This window comes from Lolium perenne, chromosome 5 (assembly GCF_019359855.2).
Source record: "Lolium perenne isolate Kyuss_39 chromosome 5, Kyuss_2.0, whole genome shotgun sequence".
Classification (NCBI taxonomy): domain Eukaryota; kingdom Viridiplantae; phylum Streptophyta; class Magnoliopsida; order Poales; family Poaceae; genus Lolium; species Lolium perenne.
In genome coordinates this window covers 43,246,095-43,268,292 of record NC_067248.2, presented here as the reverse complement: position 1 = coordinate 43,268,292, position 22,198 = coordinate 43,246,095, and the positions used below count along the sequence as shown (strand labels likewise).

General features: G+C 44.2%; 3 protein-coding genes across 3 annotated transcripts; 1 reads left to right on the top strand and 2 right to left on the bottom strand.

Moving 5' to 3' along the window:
• Positions 1-678: 678 nt before the first annotated feature.
• LOC139831471 (uncharacterized) lies at positions 679-5,117 on the top strand. Its single transcript, XM_071820751.1, has 3 exons — positions 679-790; positions 1,111-1,357; positions 4,366-5,117. Exons 1-3 carry the CDS (start codon positions 679-681, stop codon positions 5,105-5,107), a joined length of 1,101 nt encoding a protein of 366 aa, XP_071676852.1. The 3' UTR covers positions 5,108-5,117.
• Positions 5,118-6,033: 916 nt separating this feature from the next.
• Positions 6,034-14,002, bottom strand: LOC127298488 (anaphase-promoting complex subunit 5). The gene is made up of 20 exons (XM_051328337.2): positions 13,714-14,002; positions 12,944-13,103; positions 12,728-12,843; positions 12,366-12,609; positions 11,663-11,756; positions 11,472-11,550; positions 11,285-11,370; positions 10,323-10,452; positions 10,180-10,212; positions 9,781-10,035; positions 9,424-9,501; positions 9,033-9,307; positions 8,304-8,363; positions 8,087-8,154; positions 7,887-7,992; positions 7,664-7,805; positions 7,330-7,428; positions 6,990-7,254; positions 6,839-6,906; positions 6,034-6,718 (listed from the first exon to the last, which is right to left on the bottom strand). The coding sequence occupies exons 1-20, from the start codon at positions 13,930-13,932 to the stop codon at positions 6,563-6,565; spliced, it is 2,733 nt and encodes a 910-aa protein (XP_051184297.1). The 5' UTR covers positions 13,933-14,002; the 3' UTR covers positions 6,034-6,562.
• A 4,938-nt stretch (positions 14,003-18,940) lies between these two features.
• LOC127298489 (phytoene synthase 2, chloroplastic) lies at positions 18,941-21,862 on the bottom strand. Its single transcript, XM_051328338.2, has 6 exons — positions 21,362-21,862; positions 20,538-20,588; positions 20,246-20,418; positions 19,890-20,125; positions 19,444-19,636; positions 18,941-19,343 (listed from the first exon to the last, which is right to left on the bottom strand). Exons 1-6 carry the CDS (start codon positions 21,741-21,743, stop codon positions 19,194-19,196), a joined length of 1,185 nt encoding a protein of 394 aa, XP_051184298.1. The 5' UTR covers positions 21,744-21,862; the 3' UTR covers positions 18,941-19,193.
• Positions 21,863-22,198: the final 336 nt, after the last annotated feature.

Genomic DNA, 22,198 nt, shown 5'->3' with positions numbered 1-22,198 from the left:
ATAATGTGACTTTCCCGTTTTACCCTCGTCTTGTCGCACCGAGACACGGTTCCTTGCTTGCGTCGCCCACCTTCCCCACTCGCTCCCCACCCTCCTCGCTCCCACTCTCCCTCCTCGCTCCTCCATGTCGCGGCCGCCCCCCTCCATGTCGCCGCACCCGACCGCCCTCATCGTCTTCCTCTTGTGCACCACCATCGCCTTTCTCCCCGCAATCCTGATTCCTCTCACATCCCGCCCGAGACGACGCAGTTAGTCGGACCTCAAAGGTCGTATTTTTATGCGCCAGCGACGTGCTGTTGGGCAAAGAGGCACTACTCCGGCGTAGATCTGCGTGCGCCGGCGACGTATTGCTGGGCGGAAGGCCCAGTATTTGCGTGGGCCGGCGATCTGCTACATGACGTGGAGGCACTGGATCTGCCTCAGGAGTAGCTGGAGCGGGACTGTGGCAGATCTCACAAGGCGACGTGAAGAGCTGAGGCAAGGCGACGGGGAAGGGAGAGACCCTGCGCGGGTGCCATCGCCGGCCGCGGGAGATCTGGCTGCTGTGGCGATGGGGATATCCCGCGGCTAGAGGAAATCGAAAGCTGCTGCAGAGGAAGCATCATAGAGGGGTTGTTCTCGGACGCGGGGTTCGGTTTCCCGTCCTTCTCCCGCCCCAACTTCTCCGCCTCCTTCTCCATGTCGGCTACCGCTGCAGCCGGCAACGCCATCTACGCCCAGCTCGTGAGTACCTCTGACTCTCTCCCCTCCGACTTTCTTGTGGTCTTGTGTTCTTCCAACTCGGGGTACTGTAATTGTTTTATGATCTGTAGTTTTTTTGTGATGGAACAATCATGGCCAACTACTCTAGTTTTTAATGAATTGGAGTACTGCTAGGCTGTAGTTAGTGATTTGCTTGTGCAAATAAACTGTAATGTGTTTACAACCTCAGATCTTATTTGGTCAACTACTGTATATAGATATAAGATGTATCCATGGTAACAAAACGTGTCCTAGTTTGATGATTTTTTTGTATCTACAATTTGCATTTACTTCTTTGAATTATGCTCTTCTAAACTCAAGTACTTCGTCTCATGGTAGGCTGGTAGCAATCATGTTCTGTGACATGAGTGGCGCCTCCGCAGCGCCACCAAGCCGTGCATCCTGCTGGAGCCCGGGCAGAGGATAAGGGACAACGTCCTCAGGTGGTACCACAACGAGGGCTTCGTGTGCGCGCAGGTGGTCAACTTCGGCAACCTCCACACCGACGAGGTTGTGGGCGAGGTCGTCGAGGCGGAGGTCACCGGCGTGGAGTACCAGTCCTGGGCAAGCTCGGCAATGTCATCGAAGGGAAGACCAAGCTATTGATCAACATAGAGTAATCGTTAACTCCCCAAACTCATCACATGTTCTTATTATTATGGTCCATATGCACAAAAACGACCTTATCCTTCCACAGTTAACGAAGCAATTCTGATGTGCAAGCAATTGCTTGGCTACCAACTTACTATGCTACAATGTCTGACGCTGTATTCTAGTTCAGGAGACTGACGCTGTATTCTGATTCTCGCAGTAGTATCATAGATGATGTGACAATAAGTATGTGTCCTATACTTGAGTATTTTTTTCTGGATTGTGTTGTGTTTTCTCCTGTCACTGTGTGTTTTGTATCAGAATATTCAGACTGGCACTACTCAAGTCCAGTACTGCACATATGAGTATCTGTCAGTATCTGAATTCTTCAGATATGCTTCACATGCTGAATATTCAGATAATTTAACCAGCTATCTCCAACATTAAATAGAAAAGAAGCTCTACAGTTTAAAATTTGAACTCTGTTATTTCAGTGGTACAATACATTAAAACCTGGTACATTGCATCTTTCAACCTGGTTCATTAGAGTACATTACAACCTGGTACTCCTATCAATAGTTTCAAGGTGGTACGGTACACATTTTGGTCGATTCCATCTATACTCATACACATAGTGCCATCTTTGTAGCTACTTGTGATGTAGGTATTGCATGTGCTTGATTCAGCTTGTGTTGCCTGCGCTTATTGCTTGTGCTTGCTTCTGTTGTAGCTACTTCTACTGTATCTACTTGTGCTGGTGCTTCTACTTGCTCCACTTCTATTCTCTTGCGCTTCCGATGCTTTGCCGCTTCTGCTTTCTTTGCTTCCGCTTCGGCTTTCTTAGCTGCCTGTAATTGCTTTGCTTCTGCTTTCTTTGCTTCCGCTTCGGCTTTCTTAGCTGCATGTACTTGCTTTGCTTCCGCTTTCTTTGCTTCCGCTTCGGCTTTCTTTGCTTCCGCTTCGGCTTTCTTAGCTGCATGTACTTGCTTTGCTTCCGCTTTCTTTGCTTCCGCTTCGGCTTTCTTTGCTTCCGCTTCGGCTTTCTTAGCTTCTTGTGCTTGCTTTGCTTCTGCTTTCTTTGCTTCTGCTTCCGCTTTCTTTGCTTCCGCTTCGGCTTTCTTAGCTTCTTGTGCTTGCTTTGCTTCTGCTTTCTTTGCTTCCGCTTCGGCTTTCTTTGCTTCCGCTTCGGCTTTCTTAGCTTCTTGTGCTTGCTTTGCTTCTGCTTTCTTTGCTTCCGCTTCGGCTTTCTTTGCTTCCGTTTCGGCTTTCTTAGCTGCATGTGCTTGCTTTGCTTCTGCTTTCTTTGCTTCTACTTCCGCTTTCTTTGCTTCTTCTTGTGCTTGCTTTGCTGCTTCTGCTTGCTTCGCCACTTCTGCTTTCTTTGCCGCTTCTGCTTTCTTTGCTTCTTCTTGTGCTTGCTCCACTTCTGCTTGTGCTTTTAGGGCATTTTGAAAAACTTCAAGAGGACAAGCAATGCTTGTAGGTAGTATTTTTAGGGCTTCTAGCCTTGTCTTGTTTGCATGAGGTATACTATACCCGTTGCCTCCTCTATGGTTAAGTACTTCAGTCATACAAGCCTGTAGAGATAGGAAAATCTTGTTCAAGGTAGATGCATTATATCCAGCGAATTCTTCCTGCACGTCACGAATGAGATCTTGTAGTGTTCTAGGGCTCCTGCAGTCCGTTAGAGATTGTATGGAGTTGAAGAACCCTAGATCAAGGACATTCAAATCTGGGCTATTCGCTGGTTGCTGCACCAGCCGGATGTCCATTCCAATATTAGCTACAGCTTCTTTGAATGCCGGATCATTTGGTAGTATGTGTGGCTTTGCGTTATCTTGTTGTATGAAGATAGTCTGTCCAGCATCTTCTACAGGCCAAGCAGCTCGAATTGCTGGTAGTACCTTTTCTATGAGAAACTCCCTCATCAAATCCCTATCAACTTTGACATTCTTAGTCTCTAGGGTACCTTTAGGCCTGTTACCACTCTTCCTTTGTGCTGGCATTTCTTTGACAAACGGCCACACACCAATCTTCCCAGAAAATGTAACATTCTTTGCACTATCAAACCTTGGTCTTGCAACGGCTGTGAGGAACATTACCTTGCCACACACCAATCTTCCCAGAAAATGTAACATTCTGTAATGGTGCGTTGATGCATAAAAAAAACCATTTGCAGCTATTTGAGAAGGTTCAGGTGACCAAACCTCAAGCGAGTCGTGGCACATCTGCTGAAATTTATATTATCTGTCTGAAATATAAAGCCCAGGGATGTACTTACTACTAAGAAAGACAAAAGAAGCCGTGAAGGGTAAGTATGCCTTCTTACATTGTCGCTGGAGTTTGCGTGTTCTTCTCTACTTTTTGCACTACTGTTTTTTGTACTTCTATATGTCTCAAGAATCAGGGCCATGCTGCAATAGTTCATTGTATTTATGTGTCTTGTATTATATGCAAGCATGCATGCTGTAACTATACAAGATTTAGAGAACACCAAGCTTTTGCTACTTCTATAAGTTAACCTTATTTTTTAAACCCCTGAAAGTATTGGTAACTATACAAGATTTAGAGAACACCAAGCTTTTGCTACTTCTATAAGTTTACCTTATTTTTTAAACCCCTGAAAGTATTGCTTTCTGTTCAACATGGAACTTTTCATACAGCCACTGGTTATATATGTCCATTTGTCAGTCTCCACAAGACCACCACACAGTAGAGTAGGATATATAACTTCCATTCAGATCTGGCATGTCTTTGTAAAATCATAATATAGATATTTGTCATGGACATCACTGAGCACTAAAGTCTAGTCATCGATTTCATAGTATACTTAGATTGCATTTTCCATTTTGTTTACAATGCACATTACAGTACCTGTAGCACCACCTCCAGCATCTTGATCCATTTGATCATCTTCCTCATTTACTTGCTCACCACCTCCAACATCTTCTTCATTTGCTTCATTTGGTGGAGTACAATTAAGGTCCGGCAACACCATAATTATCTGATGTGCTGCTCCTGCTCTTTGTTTAGGTATGTGTCTGCTGCTGATCTGAGTGGAGGGGCACCTCGAGGAGCACTTGGTGGTCAAGGAAGAGGCAAGGACCTATCAGACACTTTGCAGTATACCAGGAGCACCCGGGGGAGCAGTTGGGCGAGCCAGATCCGAGGAGCACCTGGAGGAGCACCTGGGCGAGCACCTGGTGGGCGAGCCAGATCCCAGGCGCACCTGGGCGAGCACCTGGTGGGCGAGCTAGACCACAGGAGCACCTGGTGGGTGAGGCAGAGACCAGGAGCACCTGGGCTAGCACCTGTTGGGCAAGGCAGAGCCCATGAGCAACTGGGCGAGGAGATGAGACTACGAGATCCTTGGCGAGGAGAAAGGAGGAAAGGATCGCGAGGTGAGGAAGAACCTGGGGAGGAAGAAAGCTGGGTGGAGGACGGTGCGAGGACGGTGAGGACGGCGCGAGGCGAGGACGGCGCGCGGCGAGGACTGGATCGCGAGGCGAGGACGGGATCGCGAGGCGCGGACGTCGCGGGGAGAGGACGGGATCGCCAGGCCCGGATTTCAAATCGGGGGTACAAATGTCTTTTTACACCGTTTTCACCTGGTCGGGAAAATGCTAAAACGTCTTATATTCCTGCACGGAGGGAGTACGACAGAACTAGCAAGTTCATATCATATCCCCGCCTTCTCGCAAGTCTCTGTATAAAGAGCAAGGTTTCTGTTGCAAAAATAGAATACCTTATTCATCATTTTATTTCTATGTCTTAGTGTTATCTGATCCCATCTCGTCACTTATTTGTTATGTTTGTGCATACCAAGGATTTGAATTCGATAGGCATAGGCATAGAAGGCACCGGAAATCGTCAGTGGATAACCGAAGTTACAACAAGAGCAAGCATTTCCTGACGGTCAGTGTATATCTCCCTCATACGCTGCTGCATCGGCTATTCTCCCTCCGCCACGCCCCTCTGATAACCAACAAGAAATTCTTATCCGGCTGTTCCATATGCGATGCTACCACACCTTCTAGGCTAGCCAACTTTGTAAACTGCTCTTCCTGGATAAAGGGTAAGGACGGGACAAAGAAGGCAGCCCTTCAGTGTCTTGGGAGGAATTTTTCTTGCTTTGCAGAGGGCGAGAAAAAGAAAATGCCACTGGAATGGCTCAAGGGGGATTCTTCAGAGGTGCTCGTCTTCTCCTTGCTTGCTGTCGGTTCCCATGCAAGGAAGACTGTACAAATTCCTAGCTTCTATCTGTATGGTTTGTGCTCGTTCTGAATTGTTCCATGTGCGTTATTCCGCAGTCAATTATGCCTCTGGTGGACTGAGGCGCTGAAACTTTGTTAGCTCTAAAGTTATCAGGACATCCTCCATTATCTTTGATCCCTAGTTCGTGTCTCCAGTTTTGCTGTTGGAGTTTGGCGGCCTTGCTTGTTGCCCCAGATGCTCTCTGATAAAGAGTAGAACATTGCTTGTTGCCCCAGATGCTCTCTGATAAAGAGTAGAACAGACAGGACTCGTATCATGTTTTGTGCCCGGATATGTAATCGATGGGTAGACCTCAAGGTGGACTGATGAATGCACATGGATTCTTTGGGCCAGTAGTATTTATGTTCTTTCATGTACATGTTCAAGGACACCATGATTCAGTTATTGTTTCGATGCTTGACTATCTGATTTTTAGTAAAGAGAATATAGTCAAAATGTATCACATCTCAAACTTCCATTACAACTGAAACATGTTTATAATTTTCATCTGGAGTAGATGATCTGGAAACTCTGACAAACAAAAACGAGAGGAAAAGAAGAAAAAAAATAGGATCTAAATTCCAAGGAATTTTCACTACACACAGCATAGAACACAAGTAGGTCCATCAGATTTGCTGCCGCCGGATATGCTGCCAGACAGATATGCACCTATCTCTCCATCGAGTCACCAGACGAGACTAGCAGCCAGTGACACAACTTGTTCTCCGTATGATCTACGATCAGATCATCAACGCTCTCATACTGTGTAAAGGTTCAGCCAGCGTGCATCCCAAGGTACTCACTTACACACAGAAGAGGCAGCTTGTGAGGAAGCCATGGATAGAGCCTTGAGATCAGGCAGACCGAGCAGACATCGCATCTGTTTATCCACCTTCTGCTGTCTTGCTGCTGGCCATACATGCTCGTACCAGGGCGCATCTTGTAGTCTAGCGCTCAACTGTGCAGCCTGACTACCTCAGTAAGCGAGTGAAGCCTCCTCGTCGCGTGGGTTCTCGACGGCGGTGACATGCTCCTTGAAACGAGCCGCTGCCTCCTCCCTCTCGCCCTCCTTGCCCAGATGGTTATACGCCATAGCCTTCAGATAGTAGGCCTCCGCCGCCATATCATGGTACTGCGTATCACAATGGATTTTTAATTCATGTGAGATGTTAGATCATTCTCGTGCATTTTGGACTCGATATCAGTAATATTGTTCTCCGGAAGAATGTTTGAGATGGAATCGTCAGCTCACCTCTAAAACCTGCAGATCTTCCGCTGCTTGGTTTAGAGGATCCAGAACAGCACAAGGATCTTCGGAAACTGTCATGATCCCGAAATGAACATCAAGCAACACAGCATAAAAGTTAGAAGCACATGAAGGTCAAAGCATCATCCAGATATACCTGAATATTCTGGATCAGTTAAGTAACATTTTGCTAAGACTATATGAGCTCGAGCACGCAGCTCAAGACCACCATGGCCAAGAATCATAGGAAGGCTTTGGTAAACAAGGCTTAATGCCCTCTTCGCATGGCTTGATCCAAGAGCTAGCCACAGTTCAGCAAGAGTAAGCGTGGCAGAAGCTTCAAGCAGATCCAAGTTAAATGATTTGCAGAATGATTGGCTTGCTAATGCGTAAGGAAGGCCAAGGACTGCATTGTCAGACTTCTGAGGGGGGAGAGGGGAAATATTAGTTCTCTATATTTATCAGGGTCTAGCCTCAACAAAAATGATTAGTCTTACTTTATGTATTTCAGCGAGTAATAGAAGAACACTTGCATTCTCTACTTGCATGTTGTAGTTGTAGCATGTAGAGAAAAGAGAATTCGCCACGACTGCTGCCTGCACAAAGGACACTCACGTATTGAGGAATAGATCTTTTCCTTGAATTGTTGGGCCAACATGGCTGAAATGTTCATGAACCAGTAAAGGTAAAAGAGGGGAATACATTTGCATATGGAAAAGTAGTAAATGCATTAGAATATGTGAATCCATTTGAAAATATGAAGTTAAAATGACCAGTAAGATGAGTAAAACATTTATTGGGTAAACTATAATAAGCAAGTAAATTCAAAACCTGGCTAAACTGTTTTGCAGCAAGTAGCGTGCGGGCATGCCGTAGACTAGCTTCAGTCTTCAGCTCAATGTCTACTCCACTGACAGAAGATGAGAGCACCCCAAATTCATCGCAGATTTGTTGCGCAACTCGCAAGTGTCCTCTACATAGATCAATTTTGACAACAAATATTAACAGATCAGATTGTGGACGCAGAATTCAGTGTCAAGAAACAGCTTTGTACCGATGCAGGGCACGATCATGTAGCAATTGCATTTTGAGAAGCTGGATGTGTGGATTCGTCGAGGATGGAAATTTCTCTTCGGCAAGCTTTAGAGCACCAAAAGCCACTGTACAACAATCGCATGATGTCAGGTAACTATGGAAACTTACATTAGCTCTTGGAGGTTATAGCACATATATTTGGGTCATATTGTAACTAACCAGAATACCCTTTGAAGACTACTAATTGTTGAATTAGCTTGACGTATGCTAGTGACAGCTCTGGTGAACTGTAAAGGAACATACAATATGATCACATATCCAGATTAGCAAAGCATAAGATCATTTACAAGGCACGGCTTACACATAACAGGAAAATGATGTAAATAAAATTGTAAGTGTTGAAGAAATATATTAGCTAGAGATTCATTTGTTATACCTTGCAGCATCAGCAAAGCAGGTTGTATAGACCAAAGCATTCATTCGAACCATCGGAGCACTGTGGAGAGGGTTAACCAACATCAGTTTTTTAGAAAGGATGCAAATAACAAGTTGGCAAGAAAGGAGACAAGTTGGAGCTTATTCCAAAATATGATTCAATATAACTTAAGTCTTCCTTGTGCAAAGTTGCTTGACACAAATATTTGTCTTGTGTGGTGACCATATGTGTAATCTCTGTAAACAGATTGTCTAATGAAATATATGGTTACATAAAAAAAAACAATGAAGTGGAAAAGAACATCAGCAGAAAGTTGGCAACAAAGGAGCCGATCAAATGCTTAACATAGAATGATAGAAAGAGGCTGAAGAAAACCACAGGGTTGAATTAAAGCTACGAGCTATGTAAGACCAAGATTTTCTAAAAAGGTCTTATGTGTATCAAACAGGTATAGAACAAAGAGCAGGGTCTATATCCCCTGTTTATGTATGGTACTATTAAAAGTAGGACAATATTTAGCAGTATCAATCGATAAACCAACAGCATTCGACCTAAGCATTTGCACTTTCTAAGTTGACACCCTTGGTAATTGCATATCCAACCAATCCACTCTGTTTCTCCCACACATCCACAATACTGTGCCTAGCTAGAACAATCAGTATAAAGCCTGCAGTTTCTGCAATGAAAATGCATTTTCACGATTAACATTTACAGAGAACAGGTAAGTACCTTCCATAATGCTCCCATGCAGTGGCTCTCATCAAGTACGCTGAGCCGGCTAATTGCAATACTGATGTAGGTATTGGACTTGGTTGTGCATTGAAGTGGAAACTGTCAAAGTCATTTACAATTTGTTTTCCAGGCTTTGCCGAGCTGCTACACCAGGAACTGGAAGCAGCGGACAGATTCCTAAGCCACGAGGTGCTGAAGCTACCATTATCATGTGAAGTTGACAAGTCACCTGTGCCAAAGTCGGACAAGACGTGGGAACTTAATCTTAAGTTCTGCAATAAAACATAAGACAAAAAGCTAATTAATTATAACCAGACATATACATCATCTCTATCAAGGATGAATGATTGAGTGTGATATTATTGAGTACAGCGTAATTGTAACATACCATGCAGACATCGGCAGGACATGTTCTAAGCTTTGTAGAAGCATTAGGGCCAAAAGACACCAATGGCCTCTGGACATGCTGGTAAGCCAAGGTTTACAGTGAGAAAAAAAATCAACAAGGATGCACCAAATTATAACACATGGTGACAGTCCTCTAGCCTGGTCAAGATCAAGTAACTTATGCCTGACACAGAGATAAATAAAAGAACAACTACGTTGTATGTTATGAGTTGTAATGCCATGTCTGGACGCCAGCATTAGGACAGCATACAGGAGCAGGAAGATGGACAGAGACACTTAAGAATGGCTGGGTATTCAAAACATCTTAAAGTCAAATAATACCAAACCGAGATCTTACCTTCAGATCAAATTTTGCAAGGGAGATGTGATCGAAGGATATTAAGCTTGTAAGTTTCAACATATCAGCTCTCTTAAGTGACCGCTTCAACAGAACAAGCAGCTGCTGCTGAATGGACAATGGCGTGCCTAGTCCAGAATTGTTGCCAAGTGAATATGGAGAACCAATTATTCCGACTGTGCTTGATATGCCTATCTTTGATAGTAGATTGGAGATGGCTCCTAATATGTATGCAAGGCAGGAATCGTCATTGTTCTGGAAAAACAAATAATAGCATCTGTTAAGTAGAACAGATGAAGAACAGCTTGCACTATATTTCCATGTCTCCAGAAAACATGATGTGTCCCAAAATGATTGCATGGAACTGTATTTGAGAAAGAGGCCAGTTTAGTAACTAACCATTTGAGAAACACGCACTGCTTCCGTGAATGCCTGGAAGAAAGCAACCAAAAAAAAAACAATGAGGAATGTGCAATATTAAAAAAATAAACGGAGTGATAGGCTGACCAAAGAAAACAAGAAAAACCAATACCTTATATTACCTCTAGGGCTTTCTTCGGATGTCCAAAGTAACAATGCAAGCTGCCTAAGGAAAGCAGAGCACTCTCATACTTTCCAACAATAATATCTTGGTTTGCGGACAAAGAGCGACTAAAAAGTCCTTGCCCTGCACTATACCATCCATAAAGCATAACCAGTTAAGAACAAATTTAGAAGAGGTTACTGTTATATGCAACATATAATTATGACCCTTTGGCTGTGGACAAAAGACTCCAAACAGTAGCGTTGAGCAATACTAAACCTAGGGTAAGAATTAGTTGTTTCCCTTTGGGTGGTTTTACTTTGCGTGCATTTTCAACAGTCTAGATTCTATAGCATATTAGCATCACAAAAGTACGCATATTTATCAACATGTTAAATTATCATAATTAAGTCTCTCTTGGTAAGTGGAATCTGAATGATTGCAGAAATGTCAAACGAAAACAAAGGCCCTTGTAGACAGAGAACATGTAAGGTTCTTGTATTACTTAAAGACATTGATTAACTTAGAAAAAATGTTTGCAGGCCTGGCCATCAGGCTTTTGCTTAACTGGATAGAACAGGTGTCTGAAATATCTATCACTCACAACATGTAATCCCTCCTTGCTGTAATATAGTGCGCATTGGTTTTAGCGGAAGTCAAACTCTACTAACGTTGACCGAGATTATTGCCAAAAATATCCATGTCTACAATACCCTATGTAAACCATATAAAAAATATATGTCATGTTGGTTGAATCTAATGATGTTAATTTGGTATTCTAGATGTTGAACATGGTTTGACTTTGAAAAAATCTCACACGCACTATATTTTGGCATAAGCATTGAGCTGGTGTCTTGCTCAACAGTAACATTTCAATCATACAAAAAGGTGGTCAAAATATCATGCACTCCCCATAGTATGGTTGGAGACTTAGAGGCAAAAAAAAAAAAGGTGTTGGAGACTTAGACGTCTGGGACTGACCTGTAATCAAAGTAGCGGTGAAGATTGTCTAATGCTGAAACATAGTCATCATGGCTCAGAGCATTCAGGTGTTGCAAGAACTGGACCTGTCAGGTAGACAGGGTGAAAAGTAAACCAAAAGTACTGGGAACTGTTCACTGCCTTGCATTGTCACGTACGGGATATACTATACTGTGCCATAACTTACACGATGAAGCTCTGGGGCTAATGTCTGAAGCTGCGTCATGGTGGCATTAAATGAATTCAAAGGCACCGAGCTGGGATCCCTGCAGCAAAAAGATCTGATGTTAAAGGCACTGCACATATCCTTTAGTGTTCAGTTAGTACTACAAAGTTGATGGCGGTATTAGCTGATTGTATGTAGTAAGCGACACTCACTTCTCAAGAATGTCTGCTTGCTGGTTAAGATATGCCTCTAATTGCCACCTTGATCTCAGACAAGTTGGATTCTCATCTGCTTTGAAAATTTTGTCTGCCAAAAAGAAGACATGAATACATCACAAGAAGTAGGTTTGATCTTTTGGCATAGTGGTAAACAAAAAAATAATTCTGCCAAATAGATTGCATTTGTTTGCCCCACCTTTCTGCACACGAATGGCATGAGAAAAAGAAGCATGTGTTTTGCAACAAAGGCTGGTATTACTATAACCAAATAATTATGCCACAAGAAAAGATAGTGTAGCAATTGTGACCCAGCTAGATAGTGGCACTATTCAAATGGCGTGTATTTTTTCTATCAAAAGATGGCATGATGGCATTTTAGGAAGCAAACATTTCAACTTTGGAATAAATTTTGAACTTATACTAGATATCGTTTCTAACATCAATATCAGTGCTAATTCAGGTAGTGAACTCTTTTCAAATATCCCATATGACAGGACAAGAGAAACTGAATAAATGCTAAATCCTGAGTAAGATTTTCTTCCATGTTGTGCTTGTTGCATTCGGTTTTTCTTATTGGTTGTGGTTGATTCTCAAAATTCTGGCGTGCCTACTTTGTTGGCTTCCTAAAAAAAATCTACAATCCCATCAAAATGAAAAAGAAAGATTAGAGCAACTTTGAAGGGTTTAGGGCGTTTACCTTCATCAAAATCATGGAGTGACATTGGTGCATGGATAAAAGACGAAGAGCTCTCCCCCATATGGCTCTCAGTGGCATAACCTTGACCGTATTTGTCAAATACTCCAGCTCTAACACCTATATCTGCATCCATCAGGTCGCTCATTTCCATTTCACTGTTAAAATCCTCATCCTCGGCCAGATCATATGCAGTCTCAGCGGAGTTACAATACGCCACAAGATTTGACAACAGATGGCAGACACCCTACAAGAGTTTTCAGCAAACACACTCAGTACCCTAACCCTAAGTAAGAAAAGGGAAGGGCGTAACAATATCAAAAACAAAATTAAGGGCTGTGAACGCCATATTCTACTTGTAGCACCTCGAAAGTCATTGAATTGAAGGCAAGTATACAGCACCGAAGATAAACCCCAAGCTGGCTATTAGGGTCCAGGAATTCGTCCTCCACACTTGCACCCTCTGGTGAAGTGAGCACCCCTGTCAGAAACCAATTGCAGGGTAAGCTATCTAATTGGGAGCCTTATATTTAGCAGGAAATAGCGAGGACTGAAAAGTTCATGAATGATGTGAATCTCACCTCGTAGCTTATCAAAGAAGTTAAACAGATCGTCCGGTGAGATAAGCCCTGACAGCGTGGTTGTCAACTGCTCACAGAGCCAACCGTTAACTAAATCATCTACTGCCTTCAACTGCCTTAGAAGCTCTTCCAGTGGCGGTTCCAGAAAATCCTCGCAAGACTACAAGAAGAATAAGGTAGGAGTTAAGACATGTATGGGTGAAAATGATGCGTTGTGGAGGGAGACGAGATGAGGAAAGCTACAATGCAATACACACACGGCCCAAACTTTACAACATATCACCATACAAACAAATCAAGTGGATGAATCGTATGCAATAATAGATCGAGAACAAATGTATGAGGGAACATCCTCTCGACCCAAGTCCAAATTGCATATATTAACAACGCTGCAATTGCAAAGCTGTAGGCCTGTAGTGGATTAATGATATGATGGTTGCATCAGCTATCAAGCATACAGATTATACGAGCTGCTTAGATAGAAATCGTGAGGCAAAACCGAGTAATAAACTGGCAAACAACTGATGCTTTACTGAATAGCAATACCTCTGTCTCTGCCCAAACAATAGGATAGATGATTAACCAGCAGAAGTTAAGCAGCTGATGCTACATTTCGACGCTAATTACTGTATGCAGCAGGATTTAGAGAGAACGGTAACATTAATCCCCACATGGTTAAGCGAAATCCGCACTCAATCTGGAGCACACTACCACAGACAGCCCACACACAGGAGGGACGGACAGAGAACCAGGGCCGAGAAGAAGCGTACCCGGGTGAGGGAGAAGAGGAAGAGGCCGAGGCGGTTGTGGTGGGCGACGGACTCGAACGGGAAGGGCGGCGTGGCGGGGCCCCCCTCCTGCTGCGGCGCGAAGACCTGCACGAGGTGGCACACCGCCATCCGGTGCGGCGTCAGCTCCAGCAGCGCCTCGCCGCCAGCGTCCTTATGCTCCGCGCCCGCGGCGCTGCGGACCCCCGCGAACACGTTCATGGCGCCGCCACAGCACAGCCGTCGGCGGCGGCGAGGTCGCCGGAGACGAGGGTTTTGAAACTGTTTCTGCTGCCTGGGAAGCGGGGCGAGTGAGTGGACTGGCGCGGGCTCTGGGGTTTCAGGTGTTGCTCGCCATGAGGCCGGCCCGGCAAGGCCTAGGCACGCACAGTGTTATGGCCCAGCCCAATACGGCTCGAATCCCTTTTGTGACGGGCCGAGAAGGCCCACGTGCCTACAAAGGGAAAGAGCTCGGCATTGATTGATTTTGTGCCTGGCCCGAGGGCCGGAAATACCTATTAGAGGGGCGTATTAAGCACGGGAGGTGCTACCCACCGAGCTGGTCGGTGCCGATCGGGTTACCGCACACCCCGCGCGCCCCCGCGTTACCAACTGGGCCGCAGCCCAACAACAGGTAAGCCGTTTTTTTTCGTTTCTTTTTGTTTTCTGCTGTTTTTTTTAAAACATCTTTTTTTTAAATCTGAACATTTTTCAAATTTTAATATTTTTCAAATTAAGAAGAAATCACTTTTTAAAAATCTGAACATTTTTCAGATTTGAAATTTTTTAAATTTGAAAAAAAATATTTTTTTCTATGAACAATTTCAAAATTTGAACATTTCTGAATTTGAACAAATTTTATATTTGAACAATTTTTGAATTTGAACGATTTTCATATTAGAACAATTTTTGAATTTGAACAAATTTTGAATATGAACGATTTTTATATTTGAACAATTCTTTAATTTGAACAGTTTTCATATTTGAACAATTTTCAAATTTTATTAATTCTCAAATTTGAACGTTTTTCAAATTTAAACATTTTTCGTATATAGACTTTTTCAATTTAAATAAAAAAATTAACAGAAAGAAAAGAAAAATAAAACAGAAAACAAAAAAAAAACGAAAGCGAAATCGAAAAAAGCCTAAATGGGCCAGGCCCAATACCCGACCAGGGTGTGCGGCAACCGCATCGGCACCGACCTGGTCGGTGTATAGGACTGGCCATTAAGCACCGCCCATGCGTGCGGATTTAAATGGACCGACCCAAGTTCCTGCGCGTCCAGCGGGTGTTCTTTTCTCTGTTGCGGTTTTCGTTTCCGATCCATTTTGCTCTGGTTTTCGCTGTGTTTCTCTATAATTTCCTCTGTTTTCTCTGTTCAGTTTCATTTTTTTGTTCAAATAAAAAAATTGTTCAGAACTGAAATTTGTTCACAATCAAATTTTTTGTTTCAAATTTTGTTCTCGGAAACTCAAAATTTGTTCAGATTTAAATTCTCAAAATAAATTTTTGTTCATTTAATTTCATTTAGGTTTGAAATCTGTTTAAATTGAAATTTTATTCAACTCAAATTTGCTCAAAATAAAAATTTGTTCACATTTACAAAATAGTTGCAATCGTGGGTTTCGAATTGGGTCTCCTCCGTTGAGGGCCGGAATTGCAACCAAGGAGCTAATGTTCGGATGGTTGACAAAACTATAAATAAGATTAAACTTATTTTTAAGCGAGCGAATAAATTAATGCCCGTCCCACCCGGGATTGCCATCAGGCGATACCTCGTCGCTCCCGTTAATGAGCGGCAAGTAGGCGCTCCCCCGCCTGCCCAAGGGCAGGAATCATGTTTCACCGTGTTCGGGTCATCGTCGCCACGGAGAACATATCTAGTGCTACCACCCCTTTGCATGCTACCGTGCTACCGTATAAAAAAAACGTATTTTATACGTGTCAAAAATTTATACGAAAAAATGTGAGTGCTCATGAAGCATGTCCCTGTAACATCCCAAAATTTCATATCCAAAATCGACATGAACACTGAGAAACAAAAAAGAGAAAATCACCATGAATAGTGTCATTTTCTGATTTGTCTTTTTGTGACACTAGGTAGCACTATTCATGCTGATTTTCTCTTTTTCGTTTCTCAGTGTCCATGTCGATTTTGAATATGAAATTTTGGGATGTTGTAGGGACATGCTTCATGAGCACTCACAATTTTTCGTATAATTTTTTGACACGTATAAAATATGTTTTTTTATACGGTAGCACGGTAACATTTAAAGGGGTGGTAGCACTAGATATGTTCTCCCACGGAGACGTGAGGTAGTGCTCGGGAGCCCCTATCTCCCGCACTCCCGCCTGCGTGCTTGCGCGAGCAGAGCACGCATGCAGGCATCCTCTCGTCTGCGCGCCTAGGCCTCCTTGGTCGGACGGTCCACGTAAGTCTTCTCCTAGTTTTTCTATTTTTCCAATTATTCATTTTCAATTTTAATTTCAAAAATTTATGCTTTTAAGCAGAAAAATTGAACTAAAAATATTGAGATTTGAAAAAGTTCAAAACTAAAAATAATTAGCAACAAAGGTACAAATTTAGAAAATAATAAAATCTGAAATTTTTAAATTTGTAAAATGTTCCAATTTAGAAATTTCAAAGTTAAAAATTGTTCAAACATGAAAATTATTTAAATTTGAAAAATGTTCAAAATTAAAATTGTTCAAATTTGAAGAAAATGCCTCAAATTAAAAAAATGTTCAGACTTTTCAGTCATAAAGAAAAGGATAAAAAGAGAAAAGAAAAGGAAGAAAAAAAATCGATTGAACCAATGAAAGAACCAAAGAAAAATGGAAAAACGATAAAACCAAGACCAGAAAACCAGAAATAACCATATATACACCTAAAATGGGCCGCGATCCAACTCCTGCTCGTGCTCGCGAGTGTTAATGCTTTGTTGGGCGATAAGTAGGCTTTCCCGTCGAGGTCGATATGGAGGAGGGCCGGGGGTGGCGCCAAGGCTCCTAATGGAGCGCAGAATTGATGGGGATTAGCTGGGCTAGGCTACAGAGGAGAGGGAGAGCATGGGCAAGCTCGCGATGAGCTAGAGGGCGTTGGCATGTTCATCGTCGTGAGAGCCCAGAGAAGTAAGGGAGAGAGGTAGATTGGGTGTGGCGGCTAGAGGTAACAATGGGGAGGAGAGAGCGATGAGGTGTGGGAAAGGTTTCGTAGCGATGAGTAGATTGAATGGGTTTGGTTGCTTTGATAGGTGGGCCTAGGTTTTGTGCTTGGGCCGGCCCACGTGCCTCGAAACTAAAAGGCACGGCTCGCTAAGTTTCTCGGGCCTAGCCATTATACGTCCTCGTGGGCTCACAGAGGAGTGAAAATGGGTCAAAATAAGTAATAGGACTTCGTGTTGTATGACGTACAATGGGGGTGGCGCCAATGCTCCTAATGAGCGCAGAATTGATGGGGATTAGCTGGGCAAAGCTACAGAGGAGAGGGAGAGCATGGGCAAACTCGCGATGAGCTAGAGGGCGTTGGCATGTTCATCGTCGTGAGAGCCTAGAGAAGTAAGGGAGAGAGGTAGATTGGGTGTGGCGGCTAGAGGTAGCAATGGGGAGGAGAGAGCGATGAGGTGTGGGAAAGGTTTGGTAGCGATGAGTAGATTGAATGGGTTTGGTTGCTTTGATAGGTGGGCTTAGGTTTCGTGCTTGGGCCGGCCCACGTGCCTCGAAACTGAAAGGCACGGCTCGCTAAGTTTCTCGGGCCTAGCCATTGTACGTCCTCGTGGGCTCACAGAGGAGTGAAATGGGTCAAAATAAGTAATAGGACTTCGTGTTATATTACTAATTTTGTTGGTGCGTGCATATGGGGCACGTTCTCTTGTTTTTTTTAGAATGTGTACTGTTTTAATTCTCTCGTTTTTCTTGTTTTTCAGTGAGTGTGCACTAATTTTCATTAACACGAGATTACGACGTGTCATCCCGAGCTGAGCTGTGAATTATAGTCATTAGATGCAACGAGCTTATTTAAAAAACAAGTTTTTCTAGGCAAGCAACTCAGTGGTTGCTCATAATTTGTAATTTGTGTAGCCTCGTTTATTTTACGGAGTTGTGAAGCACGTGGGTTTGGACTTTCCGATGAAGTGGCTTATGCATGAACTTTAAATGCAATACTAGTTTGTCTCTTTTTTCCTAGAATTGTAAACTAAATCAGAACGAGGGAGTATGGTATTAGAGCTAAGCGCATCATTCAGCGACGCACTATATGTTAATAAAAAAATAGTTACATGCATCCATTGATCTCGCGTGCCCAACCATCTCCATTAACATGGACTTCCAGTCAACGCAAACAACTCAATAATCATCTTGTAAAAAAATTGGACGAAAAGATCCAGTGGTTTCACGATTTGCATAGCCATGTTTATTTTCCGGGGAAAACTTGTCCACATTTCAGATGTGAGGTTTCTCTTGCGACATTGTTACTTCCCCTGCATTCGACAGAAAAGAAAATGCTACCACAGCAACAGCCATCTAGGAAAACGAGACCTTCATTTCACATCCAGCCAGTTGCACGGTGTGGCCACCACACTCTCACGCAGGAACAATCGGCCAAGAGCAAATCAACATGACAGCGAACAGAATCATAAAGCAGGTCGCCTTCTTCCTTTTGCCCTTTTTGTCGCATGTTTGCTGCAATGCTGCTACACATCGCAGGCTACAGTTCACGGCCATGTATATATGTTCCCTAGCATTCTGCGATGGAAATCTGGAATTATCACCATTATCACCAGGATGTGGCTGAGGGCGGCAGCGGCCACAGGAGCTTGCTGACATGGCAGCCAGACATTAGCCTAGAGCTGCACGTAAAGCGTCCAAAAGGCCACATAGTAGGTCCCCAGCCAGATGTGGCTCTCCTTCTTCAGAGTTCATCACCACACATTTGGCCAACACTTGCTGATCACTGATCAGAACATTGTCGTACACTTGGCCAGCACTTCGCTGATCAGCTCATCAGTTGATGAACTTGAGGGTAAGCCGGTTTGTCATCGAGCGTCTCGAGTGCTCTTCTAGGTTTCTCCCAAATATTTCATCCATTGTATAGAAAAAAAAACTGAAAAAGTATGAAGCTCTACTGGGCTCTGGGTTCAGTTTTGACCTGCTGGCCTGAACTTCCACAGTTCCTGAATCCTGACAAGATAGCTTGCACAGGTGACCTCTGGGTCCAGAAAGACTGTTCGATTGTTCTTAAATTGGAGCGGTTTTCATTTCATTCTCCTCCGTGTGTGTGTGTATGAGATAACAAGAGTTCAGTTACTGTGGGACCTGAAACCAGTCCCTAGAACTAAATACTGCTGCGGCCTTAATGGCTTATGGCGAACATACAGCTGACTATATACAACAGCCAATAACAATCTCGCGACGTGGAAGGACCAAAAAGAAGAGAGAACAAGGAACAAAAAATAATAAACATCTGATCTAGGGATTGCTGTGCTCATGACGAAATAGCCGCCCTCGCATATGCCGCCGGTAAGGACAGGAACTTCTTCGCCTTGCCTACATACGCGCGCTTGGTGAAGTTGTTGTAGTCGTTCGCCTCGATGGCGTCGAGGATCTGCCTGTACAGCCACAGTGATGCCAGAACCTGCGAGGATAGAGTCATCCAAATGATATTTGAGTCAACAAGGTTGCAAGTTTACATTTTTTAATTAAAAGTGCAGAACTATGTATGTAGGCCCTCTTACCGGCCATCTGCTCGCAGAATCCAGACTCATGACGCCCTTCTCAGCCTCATCAAAGAACAACCTAGCACGCTGAATTTGTCCCTTCATAAACCTCCTCCATTTATCTGTCACTTTCCCTCTGAATATGTCCTCTTCTGTCAGACCCGCTTGTGCCAATTCGTCCAGTGGAAGGTATATTCTCCCCCTCCTAGAGCTGAGATTCCCGTTCACAAAGACAAAAACATTAGGCTACAAATTTAAAATCGAACAAAAGAAAAAAAAAACTCTGGACAGTGACAGGTTATCTCATAAATACAGAGGGAGTAAAATACAGTAATGCTACTTAGAGATTAAAATTTGGTATCTTACTGGGTACAAAGCATAAGAGGGTGGTGTATAATTTACGAACCCACAATCTACTTGGACATAAATATGCTCGGCGGTAAATAGAGTAAATCAGTACTTACTCTTCTCCTACATCTCTGAGTATGTTCGTCAGCTGGTTAGCAATGCCAAGAGCTAGTGCGGCATTGTACACGCTCTCGGCTGAGGCCTTTGAGTCCGGGGCAATGCCCATCACCGGAACCGTCATGAGACCAACAGTACCAGCGACGTAGTAGCAGTAGAGGTAAAGCTCGTCGAAGGTCCTGTACCTCGATTTCCACAGGTCAAGCCTCATGCCTTCAACCATGTCTTTGAATGGCTGTAAGAAATTTGCGATGTCATGGTAAAATCAGAATAACTGAAATTTGCGAATTTACTATTCACTAACTTCTTCGTAGTGTTTCAGACATGCTACGGTAACTTATGCTGCCTATTTTACCTGGATATCTATTGGGAACTTTGACACTGTGTCTGAAAGTGCTGCATCATACATATCGTAAGGGCGGCCTTCAAATAGATCTTCTAATCTCTTCTCCCATCGATCAAGTGCCTTTGGTGTAATATAAGATGAGTTAGGGCCATCTACCAGCTCATCAGTTCTTCTGCACCATACTGCAAAAAATATAAATAAAAAGTTAGTTGCAGGTAATCAAATAAGGTCATAAGCAATAAATTTATGTTTCATTTTTTCCACGAATAACAGCAATAACTAAATCTGCAGACGAACTTACCATAGATTGCCCAAACAGCCTTGCGCCTTTCAGGAGTCATAAGCTGTGTACCTGAAAGATGAATTGGCACAAACACACCCGTTACTACATGCCCAAATCTTAGCACATGAAGCAAATCTTTAGCACGATGAAAATGATTCCTCACAAGGTCAGATATCCAAGTGGAAACAGAATCATCAAAGGTTAAAATAAAACCAGAAAATCAAGCCCATGCCATGCATCTCGACACAACCGACCAAACAGTCTAGGCCCCTAACCCCCAATCAAGAAAGCTATTAATTGCAAGTGGTTCTTCGGGTGGAAAAAAAGGTTTCAGTGTTTATGAGGGACAAGTGTGAGCTCCATGGAGCCATGGCTCCACCGACCACCATCTCATGTCTCCCATAAGATGGCCAAGATGTCACACCACGTGCACTGCATATATCCTACCTATCTATCAAAGTGGGCACATGTGCACACGGATACGGTTGTTGCTTGAGTTCAGGCTTCAGATACCCTCGGCTCGGGCTGGTTGGCTGGAGAACCAGAAGTGATCTTACCACAGTATTTTTTATAGTATTATTCATCGATTGTACCCCCGATTGCAGTCCTGAGGACTGTATCAAAAATCTGAACGAGATTTTTTAAACTGCAATGATAGTGCCAAAGAACAAGAATAGATAATCTAACTAATTGGTGGATGAGTTGATCCCATGACCCATCGATTATTGTATGCGTTGCCGGCGGTAGCTAGCGAGTATAGTAGCGAATGAGATGGAACGGCTCCACACACACACACAGTACTGCAAACATGTGGCGGGAGACAGTAGATAGACAGTGCTCACCGAGGTAGAAGGTCTTGGCGTACTCGGCGCAGACCTCGCCGCAGCGGTCGTAGGCGTCGCCGAGGAGGCCCCAGCCGAGCTCGGCCTCCTCCTCCTCCTCCCGCCACCGCCGCCTGCCCGCCGCGGCGGCCTCCTTGCCCCGCTTCCCCTGCAGGTCCTCCACGAGCGCCGCCTGCCGCAGCACCACCTCGTACACCGCCTCCTCGGTCGCCGTCCGCGCCGGCGCCGTGGCCACGAGGCTCGCCCTCGCGCGAGAGCCCGCGCCCGCGCCGCCCCTCGCCCTCGTCCGCCAGGCGAGCACGCCGCGCTGCTGGAGGAGGAGGCGGTGGCGGCCGTGGGCGTGGGGCCGGCAGGGCGTGTACACGGCGGAGGAGCCCGCCATCCGGTCGCCGGATCGGTGCCGGCGGTGGGTGGATGGATTTGGTTTTGCGGTGACTGGCCGGCGGGGGATGTGCGTCTGTGTGTGTGGCTGCGCGGCTCTGGGTTTGGGCTTCGATGGAGGTGGTGGGTTTTAAATGGGAGACTGGCTACTGCTTTCGAGAGAAAACAAACAAGTTGTTCACGCTGCGACGTGGACCCACCCAGCCCAAGCAAAACAAGCCCTTGCCTACTGTGTGACCCAGCATCCGAGATGCTCCCTCTAGTCTGAACTTTAGGAGCAATAACAAGAGGGCGGCCTCCATCAAAGAGAGGAGAGGAGAGGGGATCATCATGTGCTGACACTTGTCACGTGTCGAGCTACCCTCACTTTTAAAATAACACATTTCGTAATTAGAATAGTGTTGAACTTAACTCTAAACTCTATGTTCTTATAACCAGCTCATAAGATAGGAATAC

Bases quoted from the DNA above. Each gene is read 5' to 3' on its own strand.
- LOC127298489 (XM_051328338.2), bottom strand. From the start codon at position 21,743: ATGGCGGGCTCCTCCGCCGTGTACACGCCCTGCCGGCCCCACGCCCAC. The intron at 20,589-21,361 runs GTGAGCACTGTC...TTCATCTTTCAG, and splicing joins CGCCAAGACCTTCTACCTCG to GTACACAGCTTATGACTCCT. The intron at 20,419-20,537 runs GTAAGTTCGTCT...TATTTTTTGCAG, and splicing joins GGCTGTTTGGGCAATCTATG to TATGGTGCAGAAGAACTGAT.
- LOC127298488 (XM_051328337.2), bottom strand. From the start codon at position 13,932: ATGAACGTGTTCGCGGGGGTCCGCAGCGCCGCGGGCGCGGAGCATAAG. The intron at 7,806-7,886 runs GTACAAAGCTGT...TGATCTATGTAG, and splicing joins CATGATCGTGCCCTGCATCG to AGGACACTTGCGAGTTGCGC. The intron at 6,719-6,838 runs GTGAGCTGACGA...TGTGATACGCAG, and splicing joins AAGATCTGCAGGTTTTAGAG to TACCATGATATGGCGGCGGA.
- LOC139831471 (XM_071820751.1), top strand. From the start codon at position 679: ATGTCGGCTACCGCTGCAGCCGGCAACGCCATCTACGCCCAGCTCGTG. The intron at 791-1,110 runs GTAATTGTTTTA...CTGTGACATGAG, and splicing joins TTCTTCCAACTCGGGGTACT to TGGCGCCTCCGCAGCGCCAC. The intron at 1,358-4,365 runs GTAATCGTTAAC...CTCTTTGTTTAG, and splicing joins AAGCTATTGATCAACATAGA to GTATGTGTCTGCTGCTGATC.